The following is a 23,125-nucleotide window of genomic DNA, read 5'->3' on the forward strand; positions in this document are numbered from 1 at the left end:
ATTAATATTTATATTACTGAAGCAACTAGGATCCCTAGTCATGCACTAGGATCCCACTGCACTAGCTGCTGTACAAACACAGAATGAAAAGGTGGTCCTTGCCTCAAAGAATTTAAGTCAAATATAGACAAAAGATGGATACCAATGGGAGAGGAGGGAAAACAAAGAAACAGTGAGACAATGCTGGTCAGTATGATAGAAGTAATATCAGTGCACCAGCAGCTCTGACCTCTGTGTGTAATATATCGATGTATACATATCTATCAGAGTATACACTAAAATGGTTTGTATAGCATTTGGGATCCCTCAGAGTGAAAGCACTACAATTCAATTTCTAAGATTCTGCTGTAAAAGAGACACTCCATATACTTAAAATGGGGGACACAGGTAATATCTTTTCAACAGATAAAACTTTTTAATTTCACCCACACTAAAACACGCGTAAGATGCTGTGGTCAGATTTCAAAAATTGTAAAGCCTGAGTCTTAGTGGAAAAGTGCCCAGTAATATATCTTCTTCCATGGAAACCATGTACACATGCCCTCTCTAAGCATCCTGACTTACGGAGATTAGATGCAGTATGTGGATAGAGTATGGGGAGCTACCAAGTTTGCTTGGTCAGTTTTTCACTTTGAAGAGACAGTGATCTTTACTCGGACCAGTGCTGTTCAACGTATTCATAAATGATCTGGAAAAAGAGGCGAGGTGGCAAATGTTGTAGACGATACAAAATTACTCAAGGTAGTTATGTCCAAAGCAGACTGTGAAGAGTTACAAAGGGATCTCACAAAACTGGGTGACTGGTCAACATAATGAAATTCAATGTTCATAAATGCAAAGTAATGCACATTAGAAAACATAATCCCACCTATACATATAAAATTATGAGATCTAAAATAGGTGTTATCACTCAAGAAAGAGATGTTGGAGTCATTGTGGATAGTTCTCTGAAAGCATCTGTTCAGTGTGCAGTGACAGTCAAAAAAAAGCTAACAATGTTAGGAACCATTAATAAAGTCATACATAGTAAGACAGAAAATATCATAATACCACTATAAATCCATGGTACGCCTGCAATTCTGGTTGCCCCATCACAATAAAGATACATTAGAACTGGAAAAGGTACAGAGAGGGGCAACAAAAATGATTAAGGGTATGGAACCCTTATGAGGAGAGAGTGAAAACACTGGGACTTTTCAGCTTGGAAAAGAGACGACTAAGGGGGGTTATGATAGAGGTCTATAATATCATGAATAATGTGGAGAAAGTGAATAAGGAAGGGTTAGTTACTCTTTAACATATCGCAAGAACCAGGGATCACCCAATGAAATTAATAGGCAACATGTTTAAAACAAACATAAGGAAGTAATTATTCACACAGCACAGATTGGAACTCATTGCTAGAGGATTTTGTGAAGGCCAAAGCTATGATGGGGTTCAAAAAAGAATTAGATAAGGTCATGGAGGAAAGGTCCATCAATGCCTGTTAGCCAGTATGGTCAGGGATACAACCCATGCTCTGGGTGTCCATAGCCTCAGAGTGCCAGAAGCTAGGAGTGGATGACAGGGGATGGATCATTCGATGAATGCCTGTTCTGTTCATTCCCTCTGAAGCACCTGTCATTGGCCACTGACTGAAGACAGGTTTCAGAGTGGTAGCCGTGTTAGTCTGTATCAGCAGAAACAACGACGAGTCCTTGTGGCACTTTAGAGACTTAGAGGCTATGCCCAAATAAATTCGTTAGTATCTAAGGTGCCACAAGGACTCCTTGTTGTTTTTGTCTGAAGACAGGATACTGGGCTAGATAGACCATTAGTCTGACTCACTATGGCCGTTCTTATGTTCTTATGATTTTCTTTAAATTTGGTCCAGTGTTAAATTTATACTAATTTTGCAATGTTTACTGTTCTTCAAAAAAAAAAATTCACTTTGTGAAATCAACAGTAAGACACTGGCTCAGACTTGCGCAAGTGTTTGCCTGTAAGAAGCAGCTTTTCCCCCTCACAGGAAATTGGAGGAAATCTAAATGAATAGGGGAGCTTTTTTTGCCAATGTGAATCCACTAAATTAAACCTAATGAGCTTAATTCAAACAAATATTTGGAAAATGTGTCATGGTGTCACTATTATTGCTGTCTGCCGCTAATATGTGAACATGTGACAGCCCTGTGATTTAAATTTTTTTTTCTGCAATTAGTAAGACAATATTCACCCAGTGATTTAATGGAAGTATAGAAACAGATGCAGCAATGACAATGGTGATATATTTGATTTTTACTAATTTATTTATTAGACAGAATTTGGACTGCAACTGAGGATTTGTTTGACATCATCCATCAGCTCTGTGTTGCCCTGTGAGCAGGGGGCATGCTGTTGCTAATTTCGATCTGTCTTGATTTTTTTTAGCTCTCTTGATTTATGCAGTTTGGATGCAAACACTCTCAGCATCTGCATTTGTCAGCTTTGGCTCATGCTGCCCTGGACACTCAGAAATTGTAACTGCCAAACAAAATCCTCCCTCACTTCTTCTAATCTTTAGGTAGGAGTCCTTGAGACTCTAAATTGGGTATAATACACACGCCTCTGTCTCTCTTTGTCTTTTGATATTCCCTGCTCTTGAAATAGACAGGATTCAGTTTAAGGACACTTCTTCTCTCTTGGTAGATACATAAAGTTCCACAAATAGGCCAACCTACTTTACAACTAATAAATATTTAGATTTATTTACAAATATTTTGGATTTTTCCAACAGATATGCAGTAAAAAAAAAGGACTTGCACACAAAATGACACACAGAACATAGGACTATTCTCAGAGTGGTTATCACAGAAAAGAAATCTTGAGGTGAGCAATGAGTGCCAGTTTATGCATGCTCAGATTCCTATAGTCTCAGTCATATGGCCTGTACTCTCAATTTTAAAAATAAAGCCAAATTATCTTGGCGATTAAAGATGAGGCACAATGAAACAATGTTGGCTCCTCATTTGGGAATGACTTCTGGTTACTCGCTCTGTTTGCGAAATATAAATCCTAACGTTGTAACCTATTGAAAACTTGAATTTGTGTTACAAGTTTTTAATTGTATCTTTAATTGTATCTTCAACTTTTTAATTGTCTGCCAAAGAAATATGATGATAAAGCTGTTCCATACAGAAATCTTCAAAACACAAGGACTTAAGAATGACCATACTGAATCAGGCCAATAGTCCATCTAGTCCAGTATCCTGCCTTCTGACAGTGGCAATTGGCAGGTGCTTCAGAGGTAATGAACAGACCATGGCAATTTTGAGTTACCACGCCCCTGTCGTCCACTCCCAGCATGTGGCGTTTGGAGGTTTAGGGACACCCAGAACATGGGGTTGCGTCCCTAGACATCTTGGCTAATAACCATTGGTGGAACTATCCTCCATGAACTTATCTAATTCTTTTTTGAACCCAATTATACTTTTGGCCTCCACAACATCCCCTGGCAACGAGTTCCTCAAGTTAACTGTATGCTTGGGGAATAAGTACTTCTATATGTTTGTTTTAAACAGGCTGCCTATTCATTTAATTGGGTAACCCCTAGTTCTTGTGTTGTGTGAAGGAGTAACTAACCCTTCCTTATTCACTTTCTCCACACCATTCATGATTTTATAGACCTCTATCATATCCCCCCTTAGTTGTCTCTTTTCCAAACTGAAAAGTCCCAGTCTTTTTGTTCTCTCCTCATGTGGAAGCTGTTCTATATCCTTAATCATTTTTGTTGCCCTTCTCTGTACCTTTTCCAATTCTAATATCTCTTTTTTGAGATTGGGCAACCAGAACTACATACAGTATTCTAGGTGTCAGCATACCATGGATTTATATAGTGGCATTATGATATTTTCTGTTTTGTTATCTATCCCTTTCGTAATGGTCCTAACGTTCTGTTAGCTTGTTTAACTGTCACTGCACATTAAGTGGATGTTTTCAGAGAACTTTTCACAAATACTTCAGGATCTCTTTCTTGAGTAGTAACAGCTAATTTAGACCCCATCATTTTATATGTGTAGTTGGGATTGTGTTTTTCCAATGTGCATTAATTTGCATGTGTCAACATTGAGTTTCATCTGCCATTTTGTTGCCCTTTCATCCAGTCTAATGAGATCCTTTTGTAATTCTTCATAGTCAGCTTTGGACTTAACTATCTTGATTCATTTTGTGTCATCTACAAATTTTACCACCTTCCTGTTCACCCTCTTCTCCAGATCATTTATGAATATGCTCGGCAACACTTGTCCCAGTACAGATCTTTGGGGGAATCTGCTATTTACCTGTCTCAGAAAGCTGACCATGTATTCTCGTGCTTTGTTTCCAATCTTTTAATTGGCTACTGATCTGTGAGAGGACCTCCCCTCTTATCTCATGACTGCATAATTTGCTTAAGAGCCTTTGATGAGGGCCCTTGTTTTCTGAAAATTCAGGTACACTGCATCAACTATATCACCTTTGTCCACATGCTTGTTGACACCCTCAATGAATACGAATAGATTGGCGAGGCATGATCTCCTTTACAAAAGTCATTTTGACTCTTCCCCTGCATATGATGTTTACCTAAATGTCTGATTATTCTGTTCGTTACTATAGTTTCAACCAATTTCTCTGGTATTGAAATTAGGCTTACTGGCATGTGGTTGCCAGAATTGGTTCTGGAGCCTTTTTAAAAAATTGCCATTACATTAGCTACCTTCCAGTCATCTGGTACAGAGGCTTATTTAAGTGGTAGGTTACATACCTCAGTTAGTAGTTCTGCAGTTTCATATTTGAGTTCCTTCAAAACTTTGCAAAGTTCAAAGTCATGCATTTAGTGAATAACAACAAGAATTTTTGCTATAAACTGGGGACTTATCAGTTGGAAGTGATAGAGGAGAAGAAATATCTGGGTGTATTGGTTGATCACAGGATGACTGTCAGCTGTCAATGGGATGTGGCCATGAAAAAGGCTAATGCAGTCCTAGGATGCATCAGGTGAGGTATTTCCAGTAGAGACAGGGAAGTGTTTGTACCATTATACAAGGCACTGGTGAGATCTCATCTGGAATACTGTGTTAAGTTCTGGTCTCCTTTATTTAGGAAAGATTAATTCAAACTGGAACAGGTGCAGAGAAGGGCTACTAGGATGATCAAAGGAATGAAAATCTACCTTATGAGAGGAGACTCAAAGAGCATGGCTTGTTTAGCTTAAACAAAATAAGGCTGAGGAGGAGATCTGATTGTGCTCTATAAATACATCAGAGGGATAAATACCAGGGAGGGAGAGGAGTTATTTAAGTTAAGTGCCAATGTGGACATAAGAACAAATGGATGTAATCTGACCATCAACAAGTTTATGCTCGAAACCATCAGAGGAGTGAAGTTCGGGAACAGTCTGCCAAGGGAATCAGTGGGGACTAAAAATCTAACTAGCTTTAGGACCGAGCTTGATAAGTTTATGGAAGGGATGGTATGATGGGACTGCCTATGAAGGCGTATGTCCCATCAGCGACTGCCATTAGCAAAAAACCCAGTGGCTGGAGATGGGACACTAGCTGAGCAGGGCTCTGAGTTACTACAGAGAATTCTTTCAAAGGTATCTGTCTGGTGGGTCTTGCTCACATCTCCAAGTCTAACTGATCACTATATTTGGGGTCTGGAAGGAATTTCCCCCTGGGTCAGATTGGCAGAGACCTTGGGATTTTTTTTGCCTTCCTCTGCAGCATGGGACACAGGTCACTTGCAGGCTTAAACTAGTATAAAAGGTGAATTCTCTGTAACTTGACGTCTTTAAACAATGATTGAGGACTTCAGTGACTCAGAAAGAGGTTAGGGGTCTATTTCAGGAAGTGGGTGGTGTAATTCTATGGCTTGTAGTGTGCAGGAGGTCAGATTAGGTGATCATGATGATCCCTTCTGACGTTAAAATGTATGAGTCTGCTTCTTGAGTGAATAATCTGAAAGCAAACATAACACAGGGTAGGTAAGAATTGTCCCCTTTTCTTTTATAAGTATCCATGACCTCCTTTCAACTGTTCCCTGATCACCTAAAATAGCTTGATGTCTTTAATACTGTTAGTTAAAAAGAAATTATTATTTTTATATATTTACATTATACAGGATGTTAAACAGCACGATTCTTAAATCATCAATATCCTTTTTAGGTATCCACTAATTCCTTTCACCAATTACCCTATAACAAAGGAAACCTTTAGGTTGTTTACCTTTAGAATGATTTGTAACCGTTTCCACTTCCCCCATTGTTGCTAGCTAACATCTCTGATAAAAAGTTTAACGCACAAACAATTAATTGTTTTGAGATGCATAGTTTTCCTTTTCTGTACCACATTTTCTTTTTTAATATTCAGTTTATTTTGGAATTAGTTCACTCGTTCATATTCCCATTTCACTCTCTTGTTTCTTTTTTTGTTTTTATTAGTGTGTGTGTGTGTGTGTGTGTGTTTGAAAGTCCTGCTGCTACACTGCACTGTCCTTATTCTGCTCCAACTCTCATTTTTAACCTGCAGGGAACCTTCTGGTACAAAATTATTTCCTTGTTTTTGTTAGAAGGGCATCTCTTCAAACATTATCTTTTCTGTTTGAAACAGAAGCTACCTACACTTACTGGGAATGTAGAGTGACTAGATGTCCCGATTTTATAGGGACAGTCCCGATATTTGGGGCTTTATCTTATATAGGCATCTATTACCCCCTACGCCATGTCCCGATTTTTCACACTTGCTGTTTAGTCACCCTATAGGAATAAATAATGGGTATATTTAAAGGGCACTTGACCCTTTTCACCTTCTTACACACCATAAATAACCACTCCTATATGTTGCTTTTACATATCTGAAATGTGCTTTGCTATTCAGTAACACCTAAAAAGTCATTTGAAGGAACAATTTGAAGAGTGTGGTAAGTACGTCAGCTCTCATTGTATGAAATAAATTTCTATACAGACTCAGTAATAATCTGTATCTGAAAACAGGCCTAAAAAACATGTCAGCCTCCATCCACAGTTGTAGAATTCAGGAAATGAATCACATGTTCAGGAAGATGGTCACATGATTGCTTCAGAGCAGACTGTCAGAACACAGTATGAGAGAAGGGATACATTAATTACAGAGGCTGATTTCACATGATATTTTATATTTTGGAGAGCAGTTCGCAGGATTAAAGGGTTTTATCCACTGCCCATTGACATCACTGGGAGTCACTTTAATGGGCTTTATATAGAGGATCCAGAAATTAGAGGATAGTGGTTTAATTATTTGAACATGGTTTAAGGGGACATTTTATGCAAGAATTTTGGCAGCAAGCATTTATGATAGGGGAGGAATAATAGATTGGCAATACTAGTGAGATAAGCGGAAGAAAGGATTATAACGGGGATTTGAAGAGTCAAATACTGCATGTAAACTGCAGTTTGCTCCTTCCTTCTGAAAGCTTTGAGGGGAGGTGAACTGGGTTTCAGATTGGAGGGAAGTATTTTCAAGGCAAAGAGTATAGAGTAAGTGTGGAGAGTTGGAAAGTGCATAAATACAATGGAGCTACAGAGATTTAACTCATCATGCTGCTGAGAGAGTGACGGTCAAGTGATTTGAGCACCATAAGCTGATAGATTACTGGGAGTCATGAACTCCTGATTGGTAATACTGTCTTTGAAACCAACTACATCAGTGGCCTTTGGCAAGCCAGTTGGTTTGCTACAATTGTAGCTGAAGTCCCAGCTATGCTTGTGGTGCCTCTAGGAGTAGCCCTGAGCCATGGCTGCGATCTTAGCTGCATTGGGGGCAGGCAGTGGATCAAGAGAGGCAGGAGTGTTTCCCTGGCAGCCTGGGTGAGGGCTGCTTCCTGCTACCGAGAGCCCCAGTTAGCAGCTGCCCCTAGCCCTGGCAGCCTCATCTCCTGTGTGAGTCTACAGAAATCTGCTGCCCTCAGAAATCTGCTGCCTTAGGCAGCTGCCTAGTTTGCCTATAGCTAGTGTGGCCTCTGTGTATCATCTACTGTGGTGATTGATTGCCTGCCTATAATCCATGTTAATTTCAAGTGGCTGCTAGGAAGTTGTACTCTGAAGGATAAACATGAGATCATGCTATTTGTAAAATATGCAAAATTCTCCCACATAGGAAGGGGCAGAGAAGACTGTGATCCCATGTTTAGTTTAAGCATGAATTAAAAGTGAGTTCCAGGATTTAGAAAATGTACTACTGGAAAAAATTTAAAAAGGTCTTTTTCTTATCCCAGTTACACTGGGTAATTTTTCTGAGGGCTAGGGTTGTTGGCTATCATTGCCAAACATAGATCTAGGTTTTCTTTGGTAGTTTATTAAATTACTTTTAGATTATATGTCGATCCTCCGAGACCTCACTTCCAGTTCCTAATTAAAAATAATCTGTACATCTCAGGGGCAGATCTGTCCCAGAACGGAAGGGTAGGAATTGCAGACTTTACCTCCCCAGACTTGGTTCCTGAGAGGTGAGGCACTGGAAGTCCAGAGATTTATCACTTTCTGACAGGCAGTGAGTCAGAAGACAATTTTTACCTTGCGGATCATATTTCTCTGAATTGTCCAAGTTCCAAGCAGGAGACCCTGTTCACTTTTATTGCATTGAATTGTCCTCTCTGCATCTCTGCCTGCAATTCAGTTGTTGCTTCTGAAGCACTTTCTTGCAGATTGGTAAGGAGCACCTGGAATTAAAATTGTCTCCACAGCGTTAATATGTGCCACTTGCTTGGGTAGCAGGCACAAAAGGCTTGATTCTCTGCTGCCCTCTACCTTGTGTAGCCTTTTGTACCCTACCAAGTGGAGGGAAAATACTGCCATTCGAATGTGATAGTGTGTTACACCTACTTTGCACAATGAAAACACAAGATACAAGGAAGTGGATTAAATATCAAATTTTGGGGGGAAGTGGCTAAGCAGTAAAGCCATTTCTGATGACGTGGTAAGGTACATGGCTGATTGGAATGGAAGTATAAGAGTTATTTGGGATTGTTTCAGTGGACTCATCAGTGGCATAACTTTACTTGAATTCCTGTTATCAGACACATGCAGTTATGGTGTATTCTGACTATGAACTCAATCTTTTCCTCATTCTGTAATCCTGAGCTCTTGCTCCCTCTGATTTTCTTTCCTTTCAGATCTTAGTTGGTGAGGTTCTTTTGCCTGTGATTTTTTTGTGAACCAGCTGTCACAATCCTACCTTTAAAGACTTTACATTGTAGTGCCATTATTTGCACAGTTACTCATTGTTATACATTTTAATCATTTGCATCCATCCAGCTTTTTAACTGCTCTATCCTGAATTCAAAGACCTTTATTTTTTAGAAGTGGCTCCCTGGCAAAATTATGAAGCTTCTTAGAGAAACATGGAAAAGAGAATTGCAGGTGGTCATAGAGCTGATCAGGCATACTGTACATTGTAACACAGAGACATGCCCTGTTTACTGCATGATGCAGAGCAGGGACAGGATCTCCCACTGGTCGAACAGTTGGTAGCAGTGGAACCATCTTTACCCTGTGTAATTACCATATGACAAATCTGAGGGCTTCTGTTGTGGTCAAATTACTTGGCATTGAAGCATTTTTTTTTTTTTGCATGAAGAGGAACTTTTTGTTCTAACAGATCTAAATGTATAATTATTGCACTTAAAAGTAAAACTGTAATGAGGTTGCTCATAACTTAAAGGACTTTTTGAAAGAATTGCAAAATTCTGAAGGTATTTTAATGTTACCGGAATGTATTTTATTTACTTCTGATTATGGAAGGCAGTATTCAAAAACAATCAGAGTTTAATTCACTGTAGTTCCCTGAGTCTTTTCTGTGCTGGTCTTTTCCTTTACTACTAACAAAAGATGTGTATGGAGTGTTTCTATAGCTGCTTTCTACAGACTTAAAGCACTAGAAGGTGCCTTATGGGCTCTATTTCCCTATTTTTTTTAATTAGTCACTGCAAATTTTTCTCCTCTTGCTCCAGATCTTTCTTTCATTTGTCTTTCTATTACTGACCTTACTGGCAAATAGAAGAGTGGGTGCATAGATGGAAGGATTAAGCTTATTCGAACTAAAATAGGTTTTCTGCGGGTTGACTAATTTTGAGGTGGGGGTAGACTGAAGGATTAACTTCTGGGTGTAATCATATTCAGAATTCTCTACTCATGATAAAGAGGATGATGACCTGCTATGCTGTGTTTTTGTTTTGCCTTTTTTTTGTTATTTTTAGGATTGCCATCCTGTTTGCAGAACTGTTAATTAATAAAGAGCTGTCTTTCTTCTACTGGAAGTGATTTTTGTGTTAAAGATAAAATGCAGAAATGTATACCACTGGTGAAAGATCAATAGCTTTTTGGTCTCAGAATTTTTAGTGTATTTTCCACAGTGCATGTGGGGAAAAAAAGAGAGAAAACAGGAAGGGAAGTAATTATTACAGATGAAAAAGGTCGTTTCTATGGAAATAGATGACTTTGATGCAAAATGGCAAAACTTACCTGAAAAATAATGAATTCTTGACTGAAAAAGTGCACAATATTATATTATTTTTCCAGAATATGATTTTAGGTACAGAATAAGAAAGTGGAGTCTCCACACTGACCTAAGATGTAAAATCCAGAATGGTTAAACAAAATCATCTACCTGGGTCTATTGAAGACATGTGGCCAGAACCATGAATCATAAAAATTTGATTTGGAAAAGATATATTAGATCACCTAGTCTTTCCCTGGGGAGCAGCGTAGGCGTTATTCCTCACAATGTATTTTCACTTTATAACTATTTCTTTTAAAATTGTTTTTGAAAGCTTTGTTTCTATTTTTTTATGTCACAACCACAGTTTCTAGGAATCAATCCTGCATGGTGCTAAGCACTCCTGTAAGGTACATGAGGGCAATCTGTACCTTGGAAGACTGCACTGCATTATTGACAGTAAAGTTCATGATTATGCATATGCACCAAAGAGAGTATGGATCCTTTAATATTTCATGTTGCCTGGACATTGGTTGAGTTTTTTGGTTGTTTTACATTTACAAAAACCAGCATTTGAGAGCAACATTTTGTACAACTCGAATGTTAATGAAGCTTAAGAGTATGATACTATTTGGTGATTCTTGTTATTTAAAACTAATTTTTGAAAATTGATTGCAATACCCCAGTGTAATGCATATGCTGCCATTGCACCAACATTTTAATTTATTTTTAAAACTTTTTAAAATTTTTGCAGATATTTTTTCAAAAGATATATTAGTTACCTTTAATCCATGTGAAGATTTATATATTAGTGGATATAATTGATAATCTAATAAAACTATAGCTCCAATTTGATGTCAACTAATTAAAAATTATGAAGGGTATAGTGCAAATTGCATGATTCTCTCTATTTTCTTTTTGCTGTTCCATAATATGAAAAAAGTCACTTCAAGTTAACTGCTGGTGTATTTGAAATAAAAGGAAATATTATTGCACGCAATGTATAGTTTTTTCTGTTTAAACATATTATCATAGGCAGGGTTGGTAGCACTATCCATCATTAAGGTTGGCTAACACTTCCTATTATAAGACCACAGTTTCACTTGCTTATAATTTTGCAAAACTTGTTTAATGAAAGAAATGTCCATAGGATTCCTGCCTTACCTACTGAATGTATTGGAAGGTGCGTAAGGAATGAGGCAGGGTTTGCAGGAAGAGAAAGGATTGTTTCATGGTTAGGGCAGTTCAATGCTGCCTTGGAAGAACTGGATTCTATTCCTGCCTCTGCCTTTGAGTTCCCACATAATGCTGAACAAGTCATTTAAACCAGACTTTTCACACATGGTAGATAATTGTGTGTTCCTCATTTTCTGGCTGCCAAACTTGAGACCCTGGGGTCTAACTGCAGAAGTGCTGAGCAACCAAAATGTCAGTGGGATCTGTGCTTGTATATGATGTTCTTTTAACAGTTGCACAGTTTTTGTGTGCAATTTGTATTTAGAATGGGGAGGAGAATGATGAATCCCATTATAAAGAGAGAATTGGAACATGAAACATTGTTATATGAACCCTGGTTTAACCTCTGCTAAATTTTATTTTTAATTACAAAGCATGTCTGAACGTAGTCAGTGTTTCATGGTCCTTGCGTGACATCTTTGTTAGCAATCGTCAGCAGAGGCTACTGGTATAAGGACGAAATGGACATGAAGACTCCTTACTCCTAGGTATAGGAGGCACATGAGTGGAACAGTAGGGAAAGTTGCCCAACTGCTGCCCTGTTTTCTGTGGATAAAGAGAAGAATTCACCCTCCAGGGCTATCAGCCAGTAACGAGTACTTAAAAAAAATCTTAGTCTGTGATATTACTAATAGTATATTGTGAAAATAACTGTTCTTCTGTATTTTCTATTCCTTAGGTTAAATACAAAAGAGACTTTGAAGAAAGCAAAGGAAGAGGGTTCAGCATTGTGACTGACACACCTGAATTACAAAGACTGAAAAGGACTCAGGAGCAAATTAGTAACGTACGTGACTATCTCCTCAAGTGATAGCAGATCAGACATGGTACACATAAGAAAAGGCATGGTTGTAGGTTTGTGGTGTTTCTGACGGAGTCTGTGAGAGTGAAGAAAATGAATTTGATGACTGATTTGTGTGACAGGTTCTGAAATGTGTGTAACCTTATACCGTACACTTACACAGCACATTGGCAGGTGTGTTCATCTCTCCAGTTTCCATCAAAGGTGTTTGTAGTATTTGCTATACTACAAAGGTTATATGCATTTTACTTTTTTATTCAACATTATTGTTTGCAAATAATATTTATATTGTTTGATATATATTCCTCTACAGGAGTTCTCAAAATAAGCATAGCTTGCAAAATAAAATTCTAAAATAAAATAAGACACTGATATTTAATTTTAGAAAGAAAATACGGGGAAAATGGCATCTAGATAAGAAAAGAGGTACAAATGCTAACAACGGAAAAGCATTGTCATGCGTTAATTTATGCCAATATTAATGCTGAATAACACCTTTGACATGGAGTGGGATTTTCAAAAATGGAACATATCCTCAAAAGCACTATGCTGCTTTTGAAAATTTCATCCTAACTATTTTATGTATTCATATATTCCTACATTGGACATTAAGCTGACTGCACAAAGATGGAGAATTGTTATAGAACATAATATATATGTCCAGTCGATATTATGTAGAGTAAAATTCAACATTGCCTTTGGCTTTACCCAGCTTCAGTTCTAATGGGTATTCTGACTTTCAGAGCTAGGCTCTGTAAGCTGTTTTTGTAAATTCTTTATTCTTTTCTTTGTTTTAGCCATTAAAAAAAATAGTTGCACAAAACCAGAAAGATACACTGGTGAAAAGTGTTTTCAGAAAAGGATCTTGACTTTTACCAACTTGCAAGAAAAATATTTCTTGAGTGGAATGAAGGGTTTCTCTGCGGGCATGGGACCTTGTTGCTTAATTAACTATACTGTCTGGCTCTTGCACCCAACACATTTGCATTTCTTTTCAGACCAAGCAAATTTGTTTCAGGTAAGAAATATTTTATTTCCTAATTCCTTTTTCTATGCAGGGGAGTAGGTGTAAAGCATGGATGTTCAACTCCCATCTTTCCATACCTGAAAAAGATGTCGTATGTCAGTGAAGATTTTTTTTCTTCTCATGCTATATAAATGATATCTGGACTTGAAATCAAAGGACTTTATTATAATTAATGTTGAAGGGAGGGTAAAGCAGAATTAAAAAAAATTGGTAAATGAAGTTCAGTTTCAATTATGCCTATCCTAAACACCTTTAGATTTATCATACTACTTTGTAGAAGTATAACGCTACATAAAACACAGATTAAATCTAATTATTATTAGATTGTCTCACAGAGTAACTTCTGTGTTTAATAGGTTAGGAATGTACTTCACGGTTAGATTAAGAATCTCATTAAGATTTTAACTGGTTGAAAGGTAAGCTCTTTTATATTTTTTAAAATGTCACTTTTAATATAGCAAAATATAAAACTTACTAATAATCTTTTTTTTTAATTTTTAGTTGTTTATTGATTTTTCTCTTCCCTCCTCCCCATAACTACTGGACACTTCTCAGATATTGTCTTTGAAATGAAGTTGAAACAATTTCACTGCAGGGGTAAGTTAGCACAGTTATGTGCATACCTATCACAAATATACAAAATTTTATATTATCGGTAGATGTAATACTGTAGAAACAGATATTTTAAAGTCATTTCTTTTGTCTTGATATTAAGTCCTGCAGCATTCACAGAAATTCTCATAGTACTCTGTTGCTTTCATAATGCATGAAAGATTCTTTTGTGTTATAGTGAAATATGACCGTAAAGGGGAAAAAAACAATAGATGGGGGTTAAAAAAAAGGGTTATAAAAGGGGTGGCATAATACTGTTGTTCTTTTGTTAGCGGAAACCCAGACACTGAAGTGCTTAGATCAGACAAGTACTAATGGAATGTGAGGCATGATTGGCTGGATCAGGATGAAGTTTCTCAGAAATGAGTGAAACTTGCTCTGTGTCCTCAGACCGTTGTGTGAATTAATGGCCTAATCCTGCAAGGTGTGCAGTATACTTCCTGACTTCAGTGGGACTGGAGCAGCCTTTACAAGGCACCCAGCACCTTTTAGGCCCCATAGCAACAAATTTAATAGCTGGTTAGTATCATGTTGGCATGACAGTCACAAACCAAGCATTCTAGTCTAGATTGATGTAGGAGAATTAAATAAATTAAGTAGGTCTCTTAATGACAAGTTTGAGATATTTTGGGCAACCTTTTCATGGATGGATGAGCATTTTAAATTGCCTGTACATTTTCCAATTTGTATGGAGCGATTTAAGATGCTCATAAATTCGTTTTGTTCAATATTTGAAACATAAAAATTCACATCCACTCTGCTGCAAAGAATGTCACTGATTTGTGGCATCAAACGGGCATATAATATGCACACAGAAATCTCAAATTGTGTGTGCAGTGAAATGCATTTATTTTGTTAGAGATCTGGGCCATTGTTTTTGTCCTTGTAAACTATGAGGGATAATTTTCAATATTCAGTCAAATAGTTTCAAAATTAAAAACATTTAACTTCAAAATCCAATAACGGTGAATTTTATCAAGGAAAATGAGAAGGTAGCAAAATGGCCATAATAATTTTGCAAAGGCTTTATTTCTGCACATGCAGTTTTGAAAGGAGGGGAAGAAGCTGTGTCTATAAATCTGAAAAGGTAATCACATAGCTAAAGGAGAAAAGAGCAACGCAATTTAATGAAATGTTAAGCAGCCTTAATGGGAACTGAGGACTCGCAACAACTTGCAGGAACTGGCTATAGCTTAGTACCATTAGTCTTTTATCTCTTGAGGTCAGGTTGGAACCTCATTTATGTCATATGTGAAATAAGTTGTTCTCAACTTAGTTCTTGGTAAATTTTTTCAAATTTAAAATCAAACAAACCTCTCTACAGTTTGGTTAAAAGGGCAGTTTCTGTCAAGAAGCCAGGAGCTGGATGGCAAGTTCCTGCTGGCTTTGCTGGATAAGCATGATGGTGTATGGAATCTTGCATAGTGTATGCCTGCCTTGGATCAAGTTGGTATTACCTAATCTTCCTTGGTATAAGCATTTGATCATGAATTTAATTCATGTATGAACAGAAAAAGCACACATCTACTGCCTTGTTTGTCCAGAGAGGTGGGAAAATGTATTAATTTACTTATTTTATATATACATGGTGTTCTTCTTCCTGACAATATGCAAGATGTTGGGGGAAAGAAGGATGGGGGTCATGTAAAAAAAAAGTGAGCCCTAAAAAATGGCTTTAATTTACTCTGCAAAAACTGAAAACAGAACAAACTAAAAAAAAGCATAATGTACGAAGAAGTAAATTAACCCAGTTTCTTTGCCCAGTTATATGAAAATAACATTTTAAACTTTTAGTGATAATTGAATTCTGATGTGACTATTCAATTTCATTAGAAATAAAGTTTGGTTTATAGTACATTGTTTTCATTTCAACGGAAATCTGGTAATACAGGCTCCCCCAAAACAGAGTGCATGAATTTGTATCATAAGAAGGGTAACTTTTTTTGTTTTGTCTCTTAAGCAAATTGTTGCACATTTTTAAGTAGTGGGGTCACAATCTATCACAAACTACATCCATGCAACTGCACCAGGCTGTAACTGATGGCAAAACTTGCTTCTAAATATGAATGCTCTAAATACCAATTTTCAGACAAAGACCTACAGGATAAAGGAGGATTACTCTCTCAGATGTGACACAAACGTGTCTTCACACAGAATCTAAAGAAAAACTCCCGTTGCTGGCTTCTGTGTTTGTGCTGTGCACATCTCAGAGTACAGCTCGGCCCTAATTGTATGTTTGAGTAACAATTTCATATTTGGAACTTACTGTCATATTTTCTTGTCCTGTTTACTTGCTCTAATATAAACTGCACTTTCAAATTGCCAAAACAGATTGTAACGAAAGTTGTTAACATCAAGCCCAGGAGCACCATTTGTAGGCTACAAGCGTAAAGCTTGAAGACTTTAGTTTAAAGGGTGGTTGGTTGGTTGGTTTCAAAGGGGGAGAGGAACTGAATGAAAAGGAAGGAGCAAAATTGGCAGGTTTATGAATGTCAACATTTCACACAACTAACTCAAGTGCTAGAGTAATCTATGGTGTGCCAGTAAGTAGACAGGAAAAGCATGTAGAATCACACAGAAAAAGAGTGAGCATCATTAAAGGCAAAATTGGGTTTAACACTGCCTAACCAAGTGGCTGATATTTTTATCTGCTTAGTCTTCTCCTTCCAAACATGATAACTTTCATCTGTCATCTGGAACTCTTACATTAAATGTAACCAGTGCCAAAACCCATTTATATCTGTGTGCATAATTATAATTGAGCTAGATGAAAAATGTAGTTGCTGACATCAAAAATATTCTATACACACACACCAGTTTCTGAACTGCATGGAAATATTGGGCTTGGAGGACTCCATCTTGCAAGGTGGTGATTGCCTTCAGGTCCCCTTAGCACCACTAGCAATTAAGTACTCTGAGCAACTCCCAGAACTGCTCATTATCTTGTTGGACTGAGTCCAGAGTGTACAAAACTTCAGTTAAAGTAAATTACATGTAACACATTTAATTATTTTCCTATAATTTTACATCAACTTAGAGACTTTAGAGGATAAAAGGGTCTTTCTTCCTGTTAATACATACATAAACACACACACACTCAATCGATCAATCATGTCCAAACTCATTCCTTTTGGAGGTTTGCCTTTATATTAGACTTTGTTGTACTTAAGTGAGCAATAAGCTGGAGCTCTCCGCTTTCTCCTGAGGCTATGGCTTATGTCAGCGAGAACTTTCTGATATTCAAACCTTATACTCCTGTGGTGGAGCTGATAGAGAATCCATTTGACCTGCCTTCATAGTAAGAAGGCAGAAATAATTCTGCCTCCATCAGCAGGGTCCTGGCATATGACATGAGAGTGACTCAGCAAAAGAGCCAATTACTCCTCTCTGTGACTGTGAATATTTATTGTGAACAGATTTAAAAAATTTGTAGAATGGATAAAAAGAAAAATCTGGAAAGTGACTGAACAAATGATTCAGGACTGGAGATGCAGGGAAAAACACTATTTAAATAATATATGTTAAATAGAATGTATTAAATAAGCATTTGGAAAACTTCAAGAATGTGTTTTAGAATGTATAAAATTCCAGCATATAAAACAAAGTTTTGATATATAGTCCATCAAAAAATAAAAACCCATTCTAAAAAAAATGTTAAGGTTGCAACTTCAAGCACACAAAATGCAATGCAAGAATTAAGGCTGCCTGTGAAATCTTAATCCTGCCCCCTTCTATGTATGCATTGTAATATAGTGTTTAATTACATGAGTGCATACTCTTTTTCCACCGTGCATAGCGTGGTTCGTGTCCACTGAATGAGCCACTCGTCAGTATTTCCTTTTATCCTCATCACTCAGTGTGTGGCCTCATCTATTATTTGCTGCATACCATCCAAATATAGCACTGAACAGACAACTGTTAATTCCCTCATGGGCATTTCTATAGTGCTGTCATTGTCATATTTTAAATTCATTGATGTTTGTAAATAACTATCTTCAAAACATCTCATGAGATGAGAGTGTATAATAATCTTCATTTTATAGACAGGATTTAAGCCAAAATTGTTAGAAGTGTCAACTAATTTTGGTTGATGTATCTGATCTTGGCCTGATTTTTCAGAGTATTTAACATTATATACAGGGGCGACTCCAGGCCCCAGCACGCCAAGCGTGTGCTTGGGGCGGCATGCCGCAAGGGGTGCTCTGCCGGTCTCTGGGAGGGCGGCAGGCAGGCTACTCTTGGTGGCGTGCCTGCGGAGGGTTTGCTGGTCCCGCAGCTCCGGTGGACCTCCCACAGGCGCGCCTGTGGAGGGTCTGCTGGTCCTGCGGCATCAGTGGAGCCGCGGGACCAGCGGACCCTCCACAGGCATGCCTGCGGGAGGTCCACCGGAGCCGCAGGACCGGCGACCGGCAGAGCGCCCCCCACGGCATGCCGCCGTGCTTGGGGCGGCGAAATGTTTAGAGCTGCCCCTGATTATATAACAGTTTATATGTTCTGAGCACAGCTCTCATTGACTACTGTGGTAGTCATGAATGGTCAGTACTTCTGTAGTTCAGGTTGGTTACTCAGAAAATTAACATTTAACAATCACCTATACAGTTTTCAGTTTATGTGACTTGCCCAGCCCCACATAGGAGTTCTGGGGCAGAGCCTTGGATTCAATCCAGTCCTTTGGGATGCCATTTAACAGCTTTTCTCACAAGACCATCCTTTTTTTTCCCCTACAGCCCCCTGCCCCATTCACCATAGGCCTGCCAGCTTCTGGAACAAATGAGGCAGGGGTCCTACAGAAAGCAGTCTCCTTCACTACACAACCCTGATTCCTCCCCAAAGCAGGCCCATCCTGTGCTCTGAAGGAGAAGGGGTCCTGTGGAAAAAATATTATGTGTTCATTTAATTAAAGACTGATACTAGAATATTGTGCGCAGTTCTGGTATCCCCATTTTAAAAAGGGTGTAGAAAAAATGAAGCAGGTACAGAGAAGAGCCACAAAAATCTATTTAGCTTATAAAAAAGAAGATGTAGAGATGGACAGTGTATAAGTACAGTCACAGGAAGAAAATACCAGGTACTAATGGGCTTTTTAATTTAATGGAGGAAGGCACAGCAAGAACTAATGGCTGGAAGCTGAAGACAGACAAATTCAAATTAGAAATAAGGAATAATTTTTTAAGTGAGGTTGATTATCACTTCTGTTAATAGTTGTTCTAATTGTTAGATTCCCCATCTCTAGGTGTATGCCTTCATGGGTATGTTTTAGCTAAACACAATTTTTACTTTATTTTTATGCATAAAAACTTAGGATCAATACAGGGTAACTGGATGAAATTTAAGGTCCTGTGACATACAGGAGGTCAGACTAGATGATCTAATGGTCTCTTCTGGTCTTAAATTCTATGAATATATGAATAAGACGTGAATCATCAACAGGGTTGGGATCTTTAGATTCGCAGTACTAGTTCCATACCATTTGAGCGAATGGAGTAAATGGTAGGACTACAAGGTTGTTATTTTCTGTGTGGAAGGGAGGGAGACACACACGTTGCTGGACAACAAAGGTATGTGGAGAATCAGGAATAATATGTTCAATTCCAGGTTCTGCAGGGGAGTGTTCTCTAGTGGTTACAGACACTTCCCACCTCTGTCCCTCCAGCCTCCCACTGTCCTCCTTCTGTTCCACCTTGCCGTCCTGCCTGTGTTTCCTCCCCTTCTGCTATTACCCTGGCCTTTGCCCATTTCCTCCCTGCTCCTCTCCTCCTCACTTTGCTCCTCTCCCTATCCAACCTCCACTTTGCTTCTATCGTTCCACCTATCTCTGTGCTCCTGCCCCTCTCTCCTCCTCTTGTTCCTATCCTCTGCTCTGGTATTTTGCTCTATTCATGCTCTCCCCACAGGTTCCTCTTCACCCACCTTGGCCCCACATCTTACCCTTGCCTCTATGTCCTACCTCTCACCCTTCTGTATTTAAGTCTGGTAGCTTCCTCCTTCCCCTTCATGCCACCTGGATGCCAGCAGAAGGAACTGTGAGAACACAGGATAGGTAGGAGTACTTGTGGCACCTTAGAGATTAACAAATTTATTGTAGCATAAGTTAGTCTCTAAGGTGCCACAAGTACTTCTATTCTTTTTGCAGATACAGACTAACATGGCTACTGCTCTGAAACGGGACAGGGTATCTCTCTGCTCTCAGTTCCTTTGGTGCCACAGCAGCCCCCTGTGTTTGGAAGGAACAATTGCATGAAAAGTACTGCTCAGCCCTTGCATCCCTGGTTTGGAGCACGCTCAGTTGCTCTTTTGGGATGCTATGGGTATTCTGGTCAACATATTGGAGCTTTGGGATCTGGGGGGGGGGTGAGGGGGAACCATGCTCGGTAGAGATGGAATTGGGGAGCTTAATTGCCAAACTCTAGCAAATCTCTACTGAACTTGTGGAAACTGTGATTTTTCAGAGGCTTAAAACTTAAAGCAAATTTTTGTGGATGGGAAAAGGCACATCCCTACACCACAGTGACCGCCCTTCCCAAATTTAAACTTCCTGCTCCAGAGCATGGAGATGCTAGACCTTCTCAGTGATGCAGTTTCAATTATTTTTTTTAAGATGGGCAAAGGAATATATATTCTCCTAACCTCATTCTTGGAAGCAGCTGCTCTGTTTTAGCTGAAACTTTAAAAAATAAAAACAAAATAAATCATCCTGAGGCAGACACCTGGAATAGAAAATGTCATCTTGAGTAGGTTAAGTTTGGCAAAGTTATAAAAAATTGAAAATAGATTCTTACAATGGAAGGCATTGAGCAGCCTTAACTATAGCCATCACTATCTGTTCCATGTGTAATTATATTATACATGCAAATTCAGATGAGCTCTCAAGTGAGAAAAATATCTGTTGAAATTTGACAGATATTATACCTACATTTATATTAAGCTGCTCTGTTGGTAAGCTAAAAATATGTGAAAGAAACTCCACATCAGCAAATGGTCTGAAATGAAAGTACTGTTTTGTCAAATAGAAGTACATTGTATCTTGAATAAGGGCTTTGGAAACTGACAACAGATCTTGGAAGACTTTATTGTTGTTGAAAGGGTCTCTTTGAACCTGTGAACAATGATAAGTGGCCTCCAATTATTTCGAGATCAGAGTTATCTTGGAAGATTTCTGGTGTTAAAGGAAATATTTTAAGTGAAGTGAAGGTCCAGAATTAGAATCAAGCATATATGGTGCCACATTCAAGAACAGGCCTCAGGTATGTTACAAAGTGATAATTTTTAAATTACAGGCTCGCTTATTAATTTAGCACATAGTATATCAGAATTTATTCTACAGACTAGGTTAGAAAAGCTCTTCTTTCTAAATTTTTATAACAGATAATTTTTATAACAGTGCTATGTGCTACATGGGTTTACATATAATTTCAGAAAGTCTTTTTATAAAAGTTTCTAAAAGAGTCCACATTTAAGATTTAAAGATAGAGCCATGATTTTATAATAAAATAGGCATTGATTGGAAGTTGCCTGATTACCAAAAGTCATAGAACTTACTGTGTTAAAACATGTATCAAAGTTGTAGTCATCTCTCTGATTCTGTTTTAAATAAATAACGTTGACAGGATGACTGTAACATTGTTCATTATGCTGACAATATGAAATTATGCTGTGTGATAGACACAAAACAAGCAGTCAAGAAAAATCCCCAAAGGCATGAATTTTCTATATTATATAATTTGGTCAACATTCATGAGAAATGCCTGCTAATTGTAAATTGGTTGCAAAACTGTAGAATTTAAGTGCAATTAGATGAAATAGCTCAATTATTTGGACAGCAACCATAAATAAATAATTTTTCCTTAAAAAGTGTAAGCATTACGGAGAAGCAATTAAAATGTTTCTTTAGGATAAATTGGAGCAGTGGTACTCAAGTCCAAAGTCAGGACCATTACAGCATTGTGTTCATTTCTGTCACTATATTACAAGTGATAAATCACTTAAATGAATCCTTGTATCTGGGTTTGTGGGATGCTTTGCATGAGGAATCCTCTAATTCAGTAAGAATGTTCTACTTTTCAATAACCAAACTACTCAATGCTGTCAGGAGAGAAGGAGGAGGACCTGATTTTCTTCTTATGACTTAACAAAATCATCTGGTTAGGGGACACAGAGGAAAAAGATTGAGCAAATAAGAGAGTAGTTCCCAAATCTCAAGAGGTGTGGAACAATATTCATGTTGAATTGCAAGGCCAAGGCAAAGTTTTATCACATGGGGAAACTATCTAGTAGTTTTCTGAATTACTAGTTTTCTATGTGGAAGACACAATCTCATGGATCTTTTCCTAATTTATAATTGTTTGTTTGTCTTCTCAATATGTTGTAGAGCTGGGATGTGCACATATTTAATAGGAAGTTCAAATACTATACCCAGAGGCTAAAACTGGTACACAGACATGTAACTGCCATTTTTACACACCTACTTATGTCTTACTTTTTTGCCTTTTCAACTAAAGAATGTTGCCATGGTATCTGATCTCTATGCTTCCCTAGGCTGTACTTTGTAGAAGAAGCATTGCAATAACAGTTAGTTATAAAGGCATTTGAAAAGTTTTTCAGAATAACCACTTAAGTACTAATTTGGGGTTCTAACTAAAGAATTTGAAAGTCTGATTAAAGCCTTGCATTTAAAACATGGGCCTTTAGTAGTTTTCACAATATAAGAGGAAAGGGAACTTTGGCAAGTTTCCGATGCACAGCAGGAGCTAGTAAATTGTGTTAAATGTATTGCATTTGACTTTGAGTTACTAAGTTACTAAATCATGTCAGGAATCAGAAAGTTACTGAGAGCAGATTTTTTTTTCTTTCAGTGGCTTTTCAGTACCTCACACTATGAGGTAAATGAAGTAATTAATTTTACTGTTGTAAAATGAGGTTTTCAGCTAAATAATGAAATGAATATATTTTATATAATAAACTTTTTCTTTTTATTTATAGAATTAC

The 23,125-nt window shown here is 37.8% G+C and overlaps 2 protein-coding genes across 9 annotated transcripts in view; both read left to right on the plus strand.

Moving 5' to 3' along the window:
- The window catches only part of LOC127044581 (LIM zinc-binding domain-containing Nebulette), a 557,001-nt gene that overhangs the window by 207,959 nt on the left and 325,917 nt on the right, over positions 1–23,125 (plus strand). For all 4 annotated transcript variants that reach the window (XR_007772528.1, XM_050939646.1, XM_050939648.1 and 1 more), the window contains exon 4: positions 12,379–12,486. Coding sequence is in view for 3 of the 4 variants with exons in the window: in XM_050939646.1 (XP_050795603.1) it covers positions 12,379–12,486 (108 nt within the window). In the remaining variant the exon portion in view is untranslated. The remainder of the gene's footprint in view (positions 1–12,378; positions 12,487–23,125) is intronic.
- The window catches only part of LOC127044546 (nebulette-like), a 154,394-nt gene continuing 145,174 nt past the window's right edge, over positions 13,906–23,125 (plus strand). For all 5 annotated transcript variants that reach the window (XM_050939553.1, XM_050939555.1, XM_050939557.1 and 2 more), the window contains exon 1: positions 13,906–14,125. The gene's annotated coding sequence lies outside the window, so the exon portion shown is untranslated. The remainder of the gene's footprint in view (positions 14,126–23,125) is intronic.

This window comes from Gopherus flavomarginatus, chromosome 2 (genome assembly GCF_025201925.1).
Source record: "Gopherus flavomarginatus isolate rGopFla2 chromosome 2, rGopFla2.mat.asm, whole genome shotgun sequence".
Lineage (NCBI taxonomy): Eukaryota > Metazoa > Chordata > Testudines > Testudinidae > Gopherus > Gopherus flavomarginatus.